Raw genomic sequence first — 20,688 nt, 5'->3', positions numbered from 1 at the left:
CGGGTGTGGTTGTCTTTAACTAGAGGTGTATGTGTATGATCTGTTTAGGATAACGGTGCAGAGTTAAAAGGAATTAGTTAGCATTCAAAGACTCCTTCTGTGTGGAGCATAACATAAACTAATATCAACGTTAACCATGGAGAAGATCACAACAATAAAACCTCAATTAAAACACATCAGTAACATCACATGTACAAAAGTTAGACTGTCCTTTGGTTAGCTATCTACACTGTTACTCTGTGCTCTGCCCAGTTGTTACATTACCCGTCCGTGGGTGGGAAAGAGAGGTGGCTTTGGTGTTGCTGTTAGCTGGCGGTCAGTCTGTTGTAGACGCGCCAAGCTGGGAAGAATTGTGGTTCCACTGTGGAAGCGTCTTTTGCTGTGCAGTGTCCGCTTGTAGAGATCGGAACATGATTCTGTTTTCAGCCCATAGGCCTGAGAAAGTGTTTCTTTCATTGTATGTTGTGTATGTATATGCTCTGGAAGCTGGGTTGTCTTAATAATGCACTTTGTCTATGTATGTGTGTATGTATGTATGTATGTATGACAAACCACATATTTTTTATGTTTTCCCTCTTCCGTCTTGCAACAATGTTTAAACTTTTTCATGTTTTATGTTATGTTGGTTGCCTAAACCTAACCACACATGGGACTCAGGATGCAAACCCCATCAAACTCCTGCAGTTTGTACGAATAGCAAAAACATAGCTATTGATGCAGTTGAAACATTGACTATAAATCAGGCATCTATCTATCTATCTATCTATCTATCTATCTATCTATCTATCTAGACAATTAAGACAACATCTCATTTACAGTGATGAGTCGACAGTGAGTCATGACTAACTGTGTGCATGATATGCAAACAGCTAATTAAGTCTGACACCAAAATGTCAGCTTGTTGCTACATGCCATATGTGTTAAATGAATGTTTAACGCAAGCCATTTTGTCAATTCTGAAAGAAATTCTGTCAGTATTACCATTTAACTTAAAAAAAAGAAAAACATAACCTCCCGTCTCTCCTGTGTCTTCCTCTCCAGACACTCTCTCAGTGCCTCGCTGGTCCCCACAGATTCCCCGAAGAGATCTGGGAAACTCAATAAAACACAGGTAGGCCTAAAGGAAAGTGTGTGGCTGACTGTGTGTGAGTTTCCCTGTGTGCATACATACTCATACATCTGTGATAGAATGCCAGTCCAATTAAAAAGGGCCTCTTGCATAACTCATCTCAAGTCTCTTTCTCTCTTTCACCCTGCTTGACTCCAAATGCTAGTGATCTAAAAAGTAAAACAATACCGTATTAGTTGTCGGATCTCAGCAACCTCCAGAACGTGGGCGTTTTGCCTGCTGAAAGTTAGCGAGGTGGTAAGAGAAGCTCTAAGCCTCATCATACCCAAACTGAGCGCAAATGTAATTTATAGAGCCGCTATGTGAAGATTAAGGCTGGTTTTAAGAGAAATGCCATTAATCCATCCAACAATGTCCTTGACGTGCCAATTTGCATATTTCTAACGTGTGCCCTTGATCGCATTGTTGGCTTGTTAAAATAAGTGCATTTGTGCAATTGGTACACAATGCACCACTTTGGCTTTAGGGCCTCCATTGTGCGGAAAGAACATTTCTTTATGCAGAATCTGCCCTTAATGTCACATCATCGTTCATATTTGACAGCAGAGTCCACTAAAAATCCGTCAGGGGTTGGATTGAGTCGTGCCTCTCAATTGAGGCGAAGGAGGGGCCTAATAAAGAGATTTGGATTCTGTCAAACTACATTTGTCACCTGCCATTAGCCAGCCAGCAGCACTGCTGGCACCCGGGCGTCGCATCAGTAAATACAGCCAATAGTCGCATACGTGCTCGAACCGTTCAGTCAGTCTGTGCAGGGAATTGGTTGCTACTACAGAGCACATTGTGGATTTGTTTGTTTGAGTGTGGCATGGGCCTCTGAGCTCCCATCACTCGGACTGACTGTTGTATTGATGTAAACCCTATGGCCTCTGTCCTGCGCTGCAGAGCGACTACGTAAGATGTTCATTCGCACAGGGTTACTGAAAGATGAAAATGAAATGGGCCCAAATTAAATCAGCAGGTGAGGGAGATTAGGATGGTAGCTTCTTCAGGCATCTATTATCCTCGCAGAAAGGTTACGCAGGGAATGTGAGGCCTTCTTTGACAAACGCTGTCTGTCAGAATGAGAGAATGTTATGAAAGGCAAAAGGTCAGAAGCAGTGTTCTCCTCACGGTAATCCACAGCTCTTACATGTCATATAGATGTGCAACAAGCTGAAAGTGCAGTCCTGACGTTTTTAAATGTCCTTATCTCATTCTTTTTCCTTTTGCCTGCAGGTTTTCCACAAAGTATTGGATGTCCCAGACATGCATAGTATGTGGAAAGGGAATGTTGTTTGGACTGAAATGTAAAAACTGCAAGTAGGTATTGAGACTGTTTTTTGTCTTAAGTACAGTAGTACTGATTTGTGTCTGATACATATTCACCGTCATCTTGCTTGTTTTTTGTTTGTATTGATATTTTTATTTATTTACCTCACTTGTCTGTTTTTCTACATGTTATTGCTCCCACTATGCATTGGTTTCATTGCTGTGTAAATAAACTAAAATAATAACAACATTAAGACAAACACTAACCAAATGAACTGCCCTTTTGTATACACTCAGGCTGAAGTGCCACAACAAATGCACCAAAGAAGCCCCACCTTGCCATTTACTGATCATACAGCGAGGCGGACGAGAATCCCTCAAAGGTACAGTTTTCATGATCCAGGTGTCATATTAAATGTATTAAGTGTGAATGAAGTTACCTGAATCTGCTTGTTGGAAATACGAATAATTGTCCTTCCTTTTTTGAAGAAAAATAGAATGATGGATATTTCATTAATGTAAGGGTAGTATGTTGTCATTTCCAGATGAAATTCAGTAATTACATTACAGTTACTACTACCACATTCTGTTACTTCAGCATTTTGGGAATTACTTTGTTTTTAGTCTTACCGAGAGTTTGATGTGGGGTTGAATGGTTAATGTGTTTGTGTGTGTGTTCAGTGGATAGAATGGTCTGAAGGTGTGTTCAGACAGAAAGCGAAGTGAATTTTTACCTTTTGTCATTGCTGCAAATTTGATCACTGGACTGTTTGTGTAGTCTGTGTTGATTCCCCCCAAACTGCCAATGTACCGACTATATAGATGTTAGTTGTAAGGTTGCTAGAAACATAGGCAATGGGAATGTCCCTGTGTGTGTTTGTGTGGCAGCTCAGCATCTGACTGAATGCAGAAGTCACCAGAAACTCCAGCTCATGTCATTTCCATCCAGTCTCTCCTTTTTCATCATCTCTGTAAGTTTATGAAGAAGATTCATAAAGGCCTAGGATAACCACGAAATTTTCACACAAGTTGAAACATTTTCACCTTTGTCATCCTGGGCACATTTGTGCGCCCACATGCGTCTTTCTATGCAATGGAACATGTAATGCAATGCTGCCTCTAAAATTTGCCTCGTGTTCTGTCTGAACACACCCTGAGATGTGTTAGCTTTGTGCAGTGGCTGGAGGTATGGGGAAGTAGTGCGCCTCCCTGTAACAGGAAAAAGGCATCCCAGTAATTCCAAAGCTTACTGATTTACATGTTGTGTCTTAGCTGCTAGCTAGCCACGGTTAGCTGTGCCAACATTCAGGAACCACCTGGTTTTGAACAAAGGATGGTATGTGAACCACGTGTTGTGTGCAGTCACCGTGGCTAATAACTAGCTGTAAATATCTCCAAAATGTAGGCTGGCTGCTTGTTAAACCACAATGCCACGTTTTTGAATTCCTACACGTTAAATGTGATGTGTGGTTGTGGAGGCTTTGTAGCACCTTTGACAGAGCTGATCATGATTATTCATATATTTGAATGTATCTGAGTCCTTAGAGATACTGAAGAGACATTTTTTTCAGTTGAATCTCCATTTAAAAAAGTTAATAAGCCTCTGCTGGTTTAGGCAGATCTGCTGATTAATTAAGCCACTTAAGTTTGACAAATGTGACTGCGTCATGCACTGTTTGTACTGACACCGACAGCATTAAAAAAATTCCCATTATCTGCTATCAGAATTGAGATTCTTTTGTCCTTTCTCTGCCTTCCCCCCTGTCTTTATACCTCAAATAAGACCACCAAGGAACAACTCAAGGTAAGGACACTAATTAGACTTCTTCTTCCGTGCTTTAGTAAGAGAAAGTGACAGTTTCTTAATGACACAGTTTGCTTAAGGAAATTCTTTTTCTGAACAAAGTGTCTGCTTCGCGATAACAAATGGATGGTGTTCAAGAAAGGGCAGTTTGTTAATTTTTCACATTAGAAGCAGAGCCTGATAAAGAGTTTCTCCTAATTATCCTAAAGCAATTAGGTGAATATTGTTTAATTTTGGTCTCCCACAGTGCTTCATTGTTCATCTGTGCTTTTTTTCTGTAGTAGCTCGTCTGGTACGGACCGAATCAGTGCCGTGTGACATCAACAACCCGCTCAGGTACACAGACCTGCACATCAGTCAGACGCTCCCCAAAACCAACAAAATCAACAAGGTAAGTGTAAAAAATAAACCGTGTATTACAATCTGTGTGTAACCTGTGCAACTTATCACATTTCTTCCATTTTTTGGGGTCTGGAAAATGGTAATGAGTCATCGTGTCTTTCCCAGGGGATCATGAAACCATATGAAAATATCTTCAGCAGTACTGATGTTTACACAGATGGATTTGTTTTCATACACTTAATATTTTCCAGCCAGCACATCTAACAATTTCTCAGTTCCAGAGGAAAAAAGTTTATCACAAGATTTCCATGGTGGTGACACTATGATGGGAATCTTGTGAACCAAATGTGAGTGTTAAGCAAGAAAGTGTGTGAGTGTGTGTGAGCATGTGAAAATTTGACCTTGGCGAATGCTCAACTTTCATGTTTGTCCTTTTAAAATGCTAATAAAGCATAACCAGATCATGTGGAAATATCTTTGTAAACAGATCTTTTTTATATAGCATTCTTGTTGCTGTTCTCTGCAATATCAAACTGCCATGGTGGTAGCTGTGGAGGTTGAGGTTTTAAGAAATGTGACTGTGTTTGTTTATTCTTATTGTTGTGTTTGAAACTCTTTGACTCAGCAGATACTTGTCATCCTTGTCATCATGAATATAAATACAGTGGTGTGAAAAAGTATTTGCCCCCTTCCTGATTTCTTTTTTTTTTTGCATGTTTGTCACACATAAATGTTTCAGATCATCAAACAAATTTAAATATTAGTCAAAGATAACTGAAGTAAACACAAAATGCAGTTTTTAAATGAAGGTTGTTATTATTAAGGGAAAACAAAATCCAAACCTACATATCCCCATGTGGAAAATGTGATTGCCCCACCTGTTAAAACATAACTTAACTGTGGTTTATCACACCTGAGTTCAATTTCTCTAGCCACACCCAGGCCTGATTACTGCCACACCTGTTCTCAATAAAGAAATCACTTAAATAGGACCTACCTGACCAAAAGATCTTCAAAAGCTAGACATCATGCCAAGATCCAAAGAAATTCAGGAACAAATGAGAAAGAAAGTAATTAAGATCTATCAGTCTGGAAAAGGTTATGAAGCCATTTCTAAAGCTTTGGGACCCCAGCAAACCACAGTGAGAGCCATTATCCACAAATGGCGAAAACATGGAACAGTGGTGAACCTTCCCAGGAGTGGCCGGCTGACCAAAATTACCCCAAGAGCGCAGCGACGACTCATCCAAGAGGTCACAAAAGACCCCACAACAACATCCAAAGAACTGCAGGCCTCACTTGCCTCAGTTAAGGTCAGTGTTCATGACTCCACCATAAGAAAGAGACTGGGCAAAAATGGCCTGCATGGCAGAGTTCCAAGACGAAAACCACCGCTGAGCAAAAAGAACATTAAGGCTCGTCTCATTTTAGCCAGAAAACATCTTGATGATCCCCAAGACTTTTGAGGAAATACTCTGTAGACTGACGAGACAAAAGTTGAACTTTTTGGAAGGTGTGTGTCCCATTACATCTGGCGTAAAAGTAACACCGCATTTCAGAAAAAGAACATCATACCAACAGTAAAATATGGTGGGGGTAGTGTGATGGTCTGGGGCTGTTTTCCTGCTTCAGGACCTGCAAGACTTGTGATAAATGGAACCATGAATTCTGCTGTCTACCAAAAACTCAAGGAGAATTTCCGGCTATCTGTTTGTGACCTCAAGCTGAAGCGAACTTGGGTTCTGTAGCAGGACAATGACCCAAAACACACTAGCAAGTCCACCTCTGAATGGCTGAAGAAGAATAAAATGAAGACTTTGGAGTGGGATAATCAAAGTCCTGACCTGAATCCTATTGATATGCTGTGACATGACCTTAAAAAGGCAGTTCATGCTCGAAAACCCTCCAGTGTAGCTGAATTACAACAATTCTGCAAAGATGAGTGGGCCAAAATTCAAAAGGATGAAACAAAGAAGGATGATGCTTTGATCAGCTAAACAGTGACCTGTATTGCAACAGATTCTAGTTATTTTCAACCTGGGCCTGGGATTTCCTAGTTTTTCCTATCATGATAATTGTGTTTAAAATTCAATAAGTTACTGCAATGTACTGTAAAACTCAACAAGCAGTAGCTCCTAGTTACGAAGAGCACTGCTCACCATAAACACACAGAACAATTCCACAAACTAATTCAACTTCATCCTTTGAAGGCAATATTTAAAGTCACAATCAATAATCTAAAGGTAAACTAAGGTGCAGTCCCACTACCAAAATTCAAAAACACAGGAATGAAACCTGTTATTGAATGAAATGTATTATATTACACGTACAAACACCAGACAACAACTAAAACAAAATGAATGTTTTGTTAAAGTTTTGTTCACGTCTGAATGTTTATATATACACAGGGATAAAACAGGGCAATATTTTCAATTTTGAAAAGTTGAGAATCATACAACATGCTATTTTTTTCATCTTAGACTGTCATGTTAGACATATCAGACTCTTCTATTATAAACAGTTTATATGCTAGTAATATTTATGGTAAAAAGGTGTGTTTATAGTTTTTTTTAAAAATTAATTCAATTGTGATTTTTAGTACCTTGAACTTCCAGTATCTGTGGCTAGGTGGGATATATTCAAGACTATCAGATATTTCCTAGATATCCTTCTTTATTAGAAAGTTTACACATAGGTGGAGATTTTTCTTATCGGTAGGATGCATTTTTGGGACTTCTAATGAAGTATCAAACTACCTAATCAAGCTTTCATAATCTCTGATGTCACCCAATCTAGTAAATATGATTGTTCTGCTGTAATTTGTCACTACCTGTGTTTTATGATGATTTCCAGTTGAAGTCAGAACTACATGATTTTATTTGGGTAGATAAGATAAAATTGTAAATGACCATACACCAGTACACCAGTTTTAGCTAATTCATTACAAATTGCATATACTTTACATAATTTCAGAGAATTTTTTTAAACCATACCCTAAATCTTCAGATTGATTTCCCACTTTCAAGGCAGCCATTGATTTCTATTCATTTTAGTGAACTACGAAAATCAACTTGAAACAGAAACTTGAAACTTCCATGAGAAAGATAATCCATCAAATCGAAAGGGGGCTGTCTCTATTTTTTCAGTTATGTTATCATCATGTTGCAGTTAAGAGCTAGGTTAAGTTTGAAACTTCTAACTCTTGGTGCATTCAAGGGTGCTCTGACATCAGAGATCTAAGAGTTGGCTGCTGAACAGAAGGAAATCTGTTTTCCCACAACACCAATGTTTGCTTACTGTTTGTCTTTTGGAAAACATTTTCAGATTTTATGTAATTAATAAAGTAGAGCGTGATGTGTGTTTTGGCTGCTTTGCTCCTGTCAACCTTCTTCAGCTGACTTCGACGATTAATTCATCTAAGCCATCAACCTGTCTCTTAGACCCCATTCCAACTAGGCTGCTTAAAGACGTTTTACCCTTAATTAGCACTTCTTTACTGGATATGATCAATCTGTCTTTATTAACAGGCTATATACCACAATCCTTCAAAGTAGCTGTAATTAAACCGCTTCTTAAAAAGCCCACTCTTGATCCTGGGGTTTTAGCCAACTATAGATCTATATCTAACCTTCCCTTTCTTTCTAAGATCCTTGAGAAAGCAGTCACCAATCAGTTGTGTGACTTTGTAAATAACAATAGTTTATTTGAGGATTTTCAGTCAGGGTTTAAAGTGCATCATAGCACAGAGACAGCACTGGTGAAAATTACAAATTACCTTTTAATTGCATCAGACAATTGACTTGTCTCTGTACTTGTCTCTTGTTAGATCTTAGTGCTGTGTTCGACACCATTGACCATCACGTCCTATTACAGAGACTGGAACATGTAATTGGCATTAAAGGAACCGCACTAAGCTGGTTTAAATCCTATCTATCAGATCGATCTTAGTTTGTACATGTTAACGGTGAGTCCTCCGTGCACGCCAAAGTTAGTCACGGAGTTCCACAAGGTTCTGTGCTTGGACCGAATTCTATTCACCTTATATATGTTTCTTCTAGGCAGTATTATTAGCAAGCACTCCATAAACTTTCATTGCTATGCAGATGATACCCAATTATATCTATCGATCAAGCCAGATGAAACTAACCAGTTAACTAAACTTCAGGCATGCCTTAAGGACATAAAGACCTGGATGACCTGTAACTTTCTGATGTTAAACTCTGACAAAACTGAAGTTATTGTACTTGGTCCCAAACACCTCCGAGACAAATTATTTAAAGATATAGTTACTCTAGATGGCATTGCCCTGGCCTCCAGCACCACTGTAAGGAACCTTGGAGTTATCTTTGATCAGGATTTATCCTTTAACTCCCACATGAAACAAACTTCAAGGACTGCCTTTTTTCACCTACGTAATATTGCAAAAATCAGGCACATCCTGTCTCAAAATGATGCCAAAAAATTTGTGCATGCATTTGTTACTTCTAGGCTGGACTACTGCAATTCCTTATTATCCAGCTGCCCGAATAATTCCCTTAAGACTCTCCAGTTGATCCAGAATGCTGCGGCACGTGTACTGACAAAAAGTAGGAAAAGAGATCATATCTCTCCAATATTAGCTTCTCTGCACTGTCTCCCTGTAAAATTTAGAATAGAATTTAAAATCCTTCTCCTCACCTACAGAGCACTTAATGGTCAGGCACCTTCGTATCTTAAAGATCTCATAACACCATATTATCTGACTAGAACATTGCGCTCCCAGGTTGCAGGGTTACTTGTGGTTCCTAGAGTCTCCAAAAGTAGAATGGGAGCCAGAGCCTTCAATTATCAAGCGCCTTGTTTGTGGAATCAGGTCCCAGTTTGGGTTCGGGAGGCAGACACCATCTCCACATTTAAGAGTAGGCTAAAGACTTTCCTCTTTGATAAAGCTTATAATTAGGGCTGGGTTGGGTGAGTCCTGAACCATCCCTTAGTTATGCTGCTATAGGCCTAGACTGCCGGGAGACTTCACATGATGCGCCTCTTTCCTCGCTCCTTCTCTCCCTCTCCATCTGTATGCATTTTCATCCCATTACTGCATGTTACTAACTCAACATCTTCTCTCTCCCGTAGTTCTGTGCTTTCTCGTTTCTCTCCTCTCTCCTTCTGTCGCTTTCACCAGGTATTTCTGCCTCAGGAGCTGCAGAGTCTGGATCTGTGGTTGTGGGCCACCTGCTGCCACCATGTTCCTGCTCAACAACTGCTACTACAGTTGTTGTTATTGGCTCTGATACTACTGATGCTGACATTATTCTTCCTATAGCTGTCATTCCTATTATTACTAATTTATTAATATTAACACTACAATTACTATTCTACAAAAAAAAAAAAAAAAATTCTACGTGGTCTTTGCATTGTGCCTCCCTAACCCTATCCCCTTCCCCCAAACCCCTCCTCTCTCTCTCGCTCTCTCTCAAAACACGGCAGCGGCGGATGGCCGCCCACCATTGAGTCTGGTTCTGTCCAAGGTTTCTGCCTGTTAAAAGGATTTTTTTTCTTGCCACTGTCGCCAAATGCTTGCTCATGGTGGGATTTGTTGGGTCTCTGTAATTGATATTATAAAGAGTACGGTCTAGACCTGCTCTATAGGAAACGCGCAATGAGATAACTTCTGTTATGAATTGGCGCTATATAAATAAAATTTAGTTGAAATGAATTGAATTAAAGTGCTTTTTCGGCACAGTCTGTACAATCAGAAGAGACTTATTGTCTAAGTAATAAGTGATTATTCGTGAGTTAATTCTAAAAAAAAGTTGTCCACAAATAGACTTTGGTTGATTAGACTCCATAAAGAAATTATTATGTTTAGGTATTAATTGTATTGAAATTGGATGGATTCTTGCCAGTGGTTGTGATGTAGATCTGAAAATTGAGTTTGGTAACAAAGAGACACGGTGCACGGTGGCAGAGCGGCTAAAGCTCCTGCCTCCCAATAAGGAGATCGTGGGTTCGTGGGATCGATTCCCGGACCAGACCATCATCACACAATCTCTCTGGGTGGAGTCTGCATGTCCTCCCCGTGTTACCGTGGGTTCTCTCCGGGTTCTCCGGCTTCCTCCCACCGTCCAAAGACATGCATGTGTAGGTTAATTGATAACTCTAAATTGCCCGTATTGAATGTATGTGAGAGTGAATGGTTGTCTGTCCTTGTCTGTGTCTGTGTTAGCCCTGCGACGAGTTGGCCACTGTCCAGGGTGTACCCTGCCTAAGATAGGCTCCAGTCACCCGTGACCCCTAACGGGACCAAGCGGTAGAAAATGGATGGATGGCAAAAGACAATTAATAAATGCATCATGGTGAAATCAGACTGGTTTAAGTGAACATCTGGAACACACAAAGTCAGCTGATTGAGTGAAATATACACAGATTTGACGAGAGTATGTATGTTAAGTAGTTTTCCTAATTCAATTTAAGTTAACCTTATTTTTGAGGATGTTGCAGCATCCCTGAATGCACCACTAAGGGCAGTTTTTAAAATGCTTCCTGTTCACAACTGCAGCCCTACACAATGATAACATAACTTTGTCAAGAAATAAAGGTAGCATATTGCTCATTGTGATGGATTACCTCTGTCGGGCAAGTTTCAAGTGTCTGCAAGTTGATTTTCATATTGTACTGAAATTAATGCTGCCTGGAAGGTAGAAAATCAATCTAGAAACGTGTGGTATGATTCAGAAAGAGACCAACAATAAAGTAGAGTGCAAGCATTTTGTGATTACCAGACTAAAACTTCCAAAGTCACCAATATTGAAGTTTAAGTACAGCTTCTGTTGACCTCTCTTTTTTCTGTCTCTTCGCAGGATCACATCCCAGTCCCGTACCAACCAGACTCCAGCAGTAATCCCTCATCCACCACCTCCTCCACCCCGTCCTCCCCAGCTCCTCCCCTGCCCAGCAGTGCCACACCTCCCTCGCCACTGCATCCCTCCCCACAGTCAGCGCGGCAACAGAAACAGTTCAACTTGACAGGTATTAGAATGTGCAAGATCTGTATACACAAATTTAAATGGTTGACAGGTTTATCACAGAGGAAGCAATTAACCCTTGCATCCCCTAAAGCATTATGGAAACTGTGGTTTTAAAACATAGAACATGATTATCCCAAACAGTAGTAAGAAAAAGAAAAACAATATGAGTGCACAAGCTGTGGACATACAGGCAAACAAGACTAAGAGTCTACAGCCATGCTAGCGGCTCTATGAGGCTGTACTCAGGCACAGCGGTGCTTTGAGCTAAATGCTAATGTCTGCATGCTAACATTCTCACAATGACAATGTTATGCTGATGTTAAGCAGGCATAATATTTACCATGTTCTATCTCTTCATTTAGCATGTTATGCTAACATTGCTAATTAGCACAAAAAAATTACAGAAGATTATGGAAATATGATTCATTTTGTAGATTTTTGGTCATAAACAATATTAAAATTATTATTTCACCTGATGATGGCACTAAATGAAAAGACGATCACCAAAGGGATTACAATTTATCCTGATGGGAACATGAATTTGTGTACCAAATGTCAGGCAATCCATCCAATAATGTCTGGGGATCACAAAAGTCAGTTGGATACTTTGTCTTGGAACCACGAAAGTCTGTTTGTGCAAAATTCAATGGCAATCCATCCAATATTTGCTGTAATATTTCAGTCTGGACCAACGTGGTGGACTGAACAACAGACAGACTGAGATTGCCATCCTCAGAGCCATGCTGTTAGCGTGGCTAAAAACTTTTAAAATTCTATAGTTCATAAAACAATGTTTTCATAAAAATGTCCTAGAACATGTACAACACAAAATAACACAGTACAGTACTGTATTGTACTGTATTATTTTTAGAATAAATTAGCATGTCAGGCAAATTCATGTAGTGACTGTGCTAAAAGCTTGTAAATGAAGGGAGTGAAAATCAAGTATACTGTAAAGGACTAGAGTACAAATGGTTAATCAACATAAATTATTGTTTGTTTGTCTTTGTGGGAACTTTAAATTTGTGCTGCGAAGCAAAACGGTGTTTATAATCTGGATATGAACTCATTTAAGTACAGTATAAATACTGAACTAACAACCATGTAAGATTGGAGTCCACATGACTTCAGATCAAACTCCAGCTCTCCTTTTGTCTGTTTCTGCAGCCTCCAGTTATTTCAAATACAAACAGCAGTTCATCTTTCCAGGTAAGTACCTCATAATTGATCATCACCCATAATGCACTGCAACCAGCCCAGGAAAAGTAAGGAGGAAGAGGGCTCTTTTGATGTTGGTGGTGATTTTCATCTCCTCACCTTGGCCTACTTTAAGACTCTTGGCCCCTACACCCACTCATTGCTGGTCTCATTTGGGTCTCCTAATGATTTGTCAATGCGCAGACTATTTGCTTTTGCCCACACTGGTACCACACGGTCTTTTCTCATTTGGCAGGTTATTAAAGCAGAGACAACCTGGAGTGGTGTGAGGAAAAGAATGAGGTGTAATTGAGATCTGGGGAGACAGGTTTTTGGAAATGCATAAATATACAGCACACAGCGGTATCCAGGTTCTAATTATTGTAGCCGCACATACTGTTGTCTGTTTTTCAGCTAAATTACATCAGCTACCTTTATATGCTGCATAACAACATGGTCAAACACTACCACTTATAAGTCCCATCAATCAAAAAACATTATGTTGTAAGTGGAACTAATGTCACATCCACGTCATATTAAATGTACTATACTAATTGATTGATTGATTTGTTTATTTGAATGTCCTGCACCTTATGGTGCCCAACCTGTATGGGCTTACAAGACACTGGACAACAATTACAACCAGGATGGCCACATGACCAATCACAACATACAGTTCCACAAATTCAACATGTCAGAACATTCACTTTCCATAACAAATAAGGTCTTATTATGATGGATATAGTGTTCTCTGTCTTAGTTTCCATGCATTTTCTCTAAATCTTGCTAAGGCAGAAACCTTCTCATTAAACAGCCAACTCAACATATTACCTTCAGACAACCAAAACAAATCAGGATTCCTCAACTGCATTTTTTCATACAAATGATTCCTCAAGTCTCTGGACATGGGGGAATGGAATACAAAATGAAATTCCTCCTCAACATCACTAAGATCACAAAAAACGCATAAACTCTGCTCTTCAGGGATATCCTGTACTGAGTATACTGTACTGAATATACCTTTATACTGTAAATGCTGGCTCTTGTTTAGAAAAGAAAAGAAAACAAACAAAAAGAAAAACATTTACATAAGCCTTCCAGGGGCAATTACAGTCTGATTTAAAATGTATCAATTTATTGTCTTCACACAAGTGCTCATTTTCAGTGTCACAAGGGGCTTGAGCATATCCTAGCGTACATTTTTGGTAGAAAGTAGGAATACCCTGCAGAAGTTGTCTGTCACAGGGATCACAGACAAACCGACTGGCTCACATTCACACCATTGGCCAATTTAAAGCCTTCAATCCTCCTGGCTTGCTGGTCTTTGGAGTAAATCCATACAAACATCCATGCAGGTTCCACACAGAAAACAAAACCACGTCCTTCTTGCTGTGAGGCGATGGTGCCAGCTACTAATGCACCGTGCCACAAATGGAATGTTTTTTGTGGCTCCCACTTTGTGCCACAAATTGTCAGAGTGTGCCAACACAGGCAGCAAGCGTGGCAGTGAATCCTCTGATGTCTTTCAGAGGTAGATAGAACACAACAGCTGGCCTTGCTCATCTTACATGTTGAAAAGGAGTGCTTCCAAAGAAGAGCAAAGAGAATTCAACCTGCTGTTTCTCTTTCTCCTATAATATGACTGTATGTGCTGTACGTCCTTTTATGGTGATCAAATTAAATGTGCTTTTCTACATACTTTAAAGACACATAGTGTGAAGGTGCAGAAAAGTGATATTCCATTGCTGTATAGCAACACATAATTGCATCTCTCCATACCACAGAGTCTGCTACTGTTCCCACCAGGAGGACATTTTCTACATTAACTGATATTTCCATACAAGTTATGTCAAGAAAAAATATATAGCAATTCAATATGGTTAGGAGAATGTGAGGAGTTTCCATTGTACAGCTAACATTTCCTTTGCTGCATTCAGGCAAAGTGGTGTCTAGTGCACACCAGGTGCATAAAAAAATAAATACATGTAAAAGTAAGTGTTGAATTCTAGCACACGACCAGCACTATAGTAAGTGTTTCAAAAATGCAAGGTTTTAGTTATGAACCTTTGTTAGGCACTGCAAAAATGCACAATATATTCACAATATATCATTGTAAGGTAAATTTGATGCCTGAAAAATGTCTCTAACTGAAATGTTGCATTTTTAAAAAACCTAGTGCTGACAGTGTGTGAGAATTCAATACTTTTCTGCTGTCCAGATGTGGTGAATAACAAGAGGTCCACAAATTAATTTTGATTGAAGAGATTATGCATTAAGCAGAGTTTCAGAGGAATGTGGTGCACCCCATGGTACCCTGGACGTTTGCAAACCCTGTCTAAAGCTGGGTTTATACTAGATGCAAGGGGTTAACAGGAGCCCACCATAAATACCTTCAACCTAGGTTTTGATTTATAGTTCAGCATCAGATTTCAACCATTGATGGCACCACTGCAACACTAGACAGATTTATTGTATGTTGGGATTTTGTATGTTTTTACATTATTTAATTTACTCTGTGATATGAAGGTTTGCAGTGGAGATGGCTTTGTTACATGTGTGTTACTGAAAAGGAGAAGACTACTGGGCCATTCCTATCATATATAAATAAAGGATAAATAAAGTCTATCTTATCTTAGCCACCTTAGCTCCAGCTTAAGATACATCTGTCCTACCTATAGCTGATATCTTCTACTTCCTTTCTAAAACATGGACAGCATTATACACAATGTTAAAAAGGATTTAATACTAACTGCAACTTTCTAATTTGTTGGTTTGATGTTTTGTGACTCTAATATCTCCAGATGTTGCTCCAGAAGCTCCTCCAAGCAGAGCACCACAGGTCATCCTGCACCCTGTCCTGTCTGAACCAGGGTGAGTAGAATCTATTACACAAGCAATTCAATAAAACCACGTCTACCTTTAAAGAAATTAAGAAAGTACTTCTGATCTTAATCAGGCCCATCTCTCCTCTCAGTAATCTTCCTCTCATCTGCATGCTCCCTCGTCTCCTCCTCCCTCTTCTCCTTCTCTCTGTGGCTGCTGGTCAGAGGCCAAGTCAAACTTATTGGAGCACAGATATTTGGGTGACAATTTCAATGTGAGGACCAACATGACGAATACTCAGAGACTAATGTTAGCATGGCCTTTAGTTCACGCTACACTTGGGATGCCAACTGGATTTTCACTGGCTCTTTGAGGAAGCCAGTGGTCACGGGAAAACAACCGGAAGAGGAGGAGTGATGAGATGCCTTTCGACCCAGATGTTAATTAGATTAGGATCTCAATCTATCACAAGAAACAGGGCAAGATAACCTCCATCTATAGGCGGATGGTCAATTATGATGAAAAATGGACTGTACTCATAGATTGTAATGGTTTAATCAATAGCAAATAATGCCACTGTTAATTTTATTTTACAAATATCAACATAGTCTTGAAAAGGTCCTAGACAGAGGAAGGCAAATGGTATGAGTTTTTAAATTAAGGTATAGGGCATGGGGCTGTACATTTTAGTGATGTATCTGGATTTAAAAAAAAAAACTGCATTTGATGTCTTCATGCAGAATTCCTGTAGCAGCTGCCAGCTTTGAGATAAAGAAAATGGAAAGCAACGCCTGGAAATATTAAGAATAAGAAGAAAATATAGGACTACAAATAATGGCATATATACATCACAGTAGGCTGCATGTGTTTGAATAGAATGGGATTGTTTGAGGTGTAGCGCAACATTCATTACCATAATCATTATGATGTGACATAAAGATTACTTTCTGTATGTTCAGATTAAATTCAGCCATTGAATTGAAGCCTTAGTGCACAAGGTGTGATAAATGCATGTAGGAATTCTATTTTTTAAAGCAGCAAAGTGACAAAGATGATCAGGCCAAGACAAGCTGGTCTCTATATACACACTGGGACTGAGTGAGAATGAGTGGCAGCTGTGTAGGAAGTTGATCTCTAGGGGAAGGAAACTCAGTGAAGACAACATGGTCATTTTCATTTGGATAAAATGGACCCCTGTATAAATATGTAAAGTTATATAGGGGACATTTTCCATTTCAGTGGTGGGTGGACAGAAAAAAAATTAGTTCGAGGCCTAGATTTTGTCCACAGGGTGCTATTAGCCAACCCTTCTAAGCCAAATGGGTATACAGGTATAAGTAAAATCTGTGTAGCTCACCATGAAACAATTATTTTGTTGTCAACCCTTCAACAATTACAACTCCCTTTGACAGCTAAGACCTTGGACATAACTTTGTTGTTTGCTAACATAATAAGTTTAATCTTTATCAAAATGATGACGTCAGTACAGCAGTAGACTAGGTACTGACTTAGCTAGATACTGATTTAGATACGCCTTCAGGGTCATGTCTTAGCTTCTTAAAAATATCAATGAAAGAAACCATCTATAAGCTAATACATCGTCAGGCTGAGGCTAGTAGAACAGGGTCTGGTTTTCAAGTCAATGTTAAGTCAATGAAAGTTAAATCAAGTATCTATTACAGTAAGTGATAATTTGTCAATATGTAATGCAGTGTTTCTTAGTTTGTGTAGGGCTGGATCAGATCAAAATACCCCTAATGGTTTGACTAAAGGGGCAAAGAATCCCTTCTGAACAAAACATTTATGTCTTAAAGTCTCTCACAAATATTGGATGACTCTAGTGACTGTGACAGCCAGGTTATTGAATCCAAATTGACCAATGACCAATCATATCCTGATGATAAAAAAGGTAAATAATGCTGTTGAATGGTAAGAGAAAGCCTTTGGTTCACTTACCTTAGACAGCATTGCAGGTTTCTTTCTGGTCACTGAATTTCTAGATAACATTGATTTTTTTTTTATAGGTGTACTCCAGACAGAGAAAACTCGGAGATACCTTGTACAGCTTCTTTTCTCACATTCTTTGTGTGAGATGGTGGGAAATACAAAGTTTTTCATTGGAGGAACTGTTGCAGTAAATAGAGAGATGTTCTTGAGAAAAATATTTAAAATCTACTGGCTCAAGAAGTGCTGTCCTTTACAGTAGCTCATTCTGCAAGCTAAAATAAATAAATAAAAGCATCACATTATTTACCTAGGCTTCTCAAGAGCTGAGGAAACATACCCCAGTGTATTCTAAATTAAGGCAGCCACGTTTCACTATTTCTCCTTTTCTCACTAGCATCGTTTACATACAACCTTATATTCCGATTATAAATGGTTTAAAAGTCCAAACAGAATAAAAATGCTCCAGAGGAGTAGGTTAAACCTTTTCATAAACCAATCAAAAGAAAAATTGTACCATGTAAACGATTTAATCTGATTACTGTCTGGCTGCGTTCTTTCTGCACATGCCATCCATCGTGACGTAAATACGTGTGGACGTACGCTTCTCCACTTCCAAAAAAAGCACACATTGTCATCATGCTGTTGCTTGATTAAGAGCAACACACGATAACGGCAAATACTGCGCCGAACAGGTGATAGGTATCCATCTTCAGGGAGCTGATCAAACAAATTCCAGGTAGCCTTCGAGGAAGATGGATGCATGACTATTCATTACTTTTGTCCATGTCACACAGCTGTTCCAATTAAATGTGTCGGCGCATGTAAACACCAGACCATATTAGATCACATCCATGTAAACAGTTGACCTGAAATCTTCAATCAGAATGATTTCAATCAGAATGACAAAAAAGTGTGCATGTAACTGCAGCTAGTCTCACAGTCTCTCATTCTCTGCCTTTTGAAAAATGTGAATACATTAGCGCGCTTATAAAACCCATATTCCTCTGATTTAATTAATGCTTGTCCCTCCTTTTCCACATCTTCGTATGCTCTTGCAGTGGCAGATTTCTTTGGCCTTAATGGCCTCATCTCAAGGTTAATGAGGGCCTTTCTCAGACCCGGCAGGTGCCCCTCATTAGAGCAGAGATCGAACCAGTGGTAGGGCGCCACAGCGATCACATTTTATACGCTGCCTCACCTGTGGTCTTTGCCCAGAGTCCAGGATTGCTTTGCAAACCAGTGTTAATATACCACAGAAAGGTTGTGAAAGGTTACACACTGATGTTACACAGCCAGTTATGTGGACAGAGGACAATGGGTTGAAGAGGAGAAGTGGGTTCATTTGTATCCTTAGCACACACAGTGTAGGTGTCAGTGTACATGCCGGGGTCAGAAATTAATAGGGGCTCAGGGTGAAAATGCACTTGAAAGTTCATAAAACTGTGAAATTAAAAATTAGGGTCAGAAACCAGTAATTAGGAGCGCCCTCTCTTACATTTAATTCTGTTCACATTTTATTCATTCATCTGTCAGATAATTTGGATTTGAATGTGCTCTTGCCACCTGTGGACCACTGCAGGTGAGCTACAGTAAAAGCCTGTGGTCCAGTAATTCTTTACAGTGTAATGTGGGCACGAAAATATTTTGTAATATTTTAGAACAAAATCGACAGCCTGAATGTGCAGAATAGTATCAAAGAAAAGCTCCACAAAAAACTGTCAACAAAAATAAACAAGATAAACACGACATAAAAATAAACAAAGGCTGGAGGATGGACTAGTTGGAAAAAAAGGAAGGGGAAATGTAAAATCTTCTGTAAACTGATTTGCAGTGGCAGGGGGAAAAAACTTAATGATTTAAAAATTGGAAATTTAAATAAAAAACAGTTTAAAAACAGTCACAGTGAAAATGGCTCATCTCATAGTCATTAAATTGCCTCAATAAAGGACCTTACTTATAACAGAGGGATTCTGCATCAACAGTATGTCTCTTGTCTTTGGTGTCTTGGTAAAAGAAGACTGAAAGACTTTATTGCATTGTGTTTCAGCAGTTCTTACAGATTCAAGGTTTCACAGGTGCAATCAATGAGCAATAAGTTCAATTAAGTAGGAGGAGAAAGTACTGCAACATCACGGATAGTATTTACATATACATACTGGACATATACTTAAATGGTTGCTGTCATTGTAACATATAGTAAGACTTGATACATCATAATTTAAAATCAAACACTGTAATAATGCTACAACGTTGTGTATGGCCATCCCAATATTATATCAGGTGCATTGGCAAGAAACTGTTCTAGAGCAAGGCACCTGTTCATTGAACTGATGCTCCCAAAAATGTTTATTTAATACAGCTATGATTATAAGTATTTCAGGCCCTACACCACTATGCAGTCATGTAGTTCAAGAAAGGAACAATAATAAATCCACAAGTAACCAACACTTAATGATAGTCATAAATAAATATACCAGTAGTTACGCTAAACAAGCAAGATTTACACATGACACAGAAAGTCTAATGTTAACTGTGATTTATTGAACACCAAAGGGCTATGGCAGCCAGTGGTTGAAATCCGGGCAACATAGGCAAACAGATACAACAGGGAGCAGGCAGAGTCCAAAATCCAGCAGGGTCCAAGGGAAATAAAGGGAGTCACAATGGCATAAATATCTAACGTCGTAGCTGTACTAAATAAATCTTTTTAGGGGCATCAATCAAGACTGCAACATTGTCAGGATACTAGAGATCAAAAATGTATCATTCACACTTTATTAGGGCAATAAAGAACCAAAGCTCCATTAAAAACCTGCTCAATGGAGCAAAAAAAAAAATTAATAAAAAAAACAAACATGAAGGCTAAACAGTTATATGTGTGAAAGGAGTCCTACTTTATTTACATTGTTTTCCCATGGATTTATTTCTACATTTATTCTTCTTGCTTTTAGGAATGAAGGCAACCCTTTACTTCAAATCGAAGTTGAACCTACATCAGACGTGAGTCCTTTTGATCTCTAAGTGTGACCTTTGGGATGCTTTTGAATGTACACGAATGTAAGGTTGTCATTCATTACGTTGTTTTACTTCTCCACATTTTAGTAACAGTCAACTTAACATCGGCATCAAATTACTTCTGAATCAGAATGAAGACAAGATACAGCTCTCACCGTTACTTGTCACAGTCA

At 39.1% G+C, this 20,688-nt stretch overlaps 1 protein-coding gene across 5 annotated transcripts in view; it reads left to right on the top strand.

Annotated features, from left to right (window-relative positions):
• The window catches only part of ksr2 (kinase suppressor of ras 2), a 129,747-nt gene that overhangs the window by 74,463 nt on the left and 34,596 nt on the right, over positions 1-20,688 (top strand). For 4 of the 5 annotated variants that reach the window (XM_044196551.1, XM_044196552.1, XM_044196549.1 and 1 more), the window contains 9 exons: positions 1,042-1,111; positions 2,348-2,431; positions 2,678-2,763; positions 4,164-4,184; positions 4,466-4,575; positions 11,366-11,534; positions 12,701-12,742; positions 15,532-15,601; positions 20,452-20,500. In XM_044196551.1, the coding sequence (XP_044052486.1) occupies positions 1,042-1,111; positions 2,348-2,431; positions 2,678-2,763; positions 4,164-4,184; positions 4,466-4,575; positions 11,366-11,534; positions 12,701-12,742; positions 15,532-15,601; positions 20,452-20,500 (701 nt within the window). The remainder of the gene's footprint in view (positions 1-1,041; positions 1,112-2,347; positions 2,432-2,677; positions 2,764-4,163; positions 4,185-4,465; positions 4,576-11,365; positions 11,535-12,700; positions 12,743-15,531; positions 15,602-20,451; positions 20,501-20,688) is intronic. The other variant, XM_044196550.1, reaches the window with a different exon arrangement.

Source organism: Siniperca chuatsi, linkage group LG5 (genome assembly GCF_020085105.1).
Source record: "Siniperca chuatsi isolate FFG_IHB_CAS linkage group LG5, ASM2008510v1, whole genome shotgun sequence".
In the NCBI taxonomy this organism is placed as follows: Eukaryota; Metazoa; Chordata; class Actinopteri; order Centrarchiformes; family Sinipercidae; genus Siniperca; species Siniperca chuatsi.
This window is presented reverse-complemented; position numbering and strand designations above follow the sequence as displayed.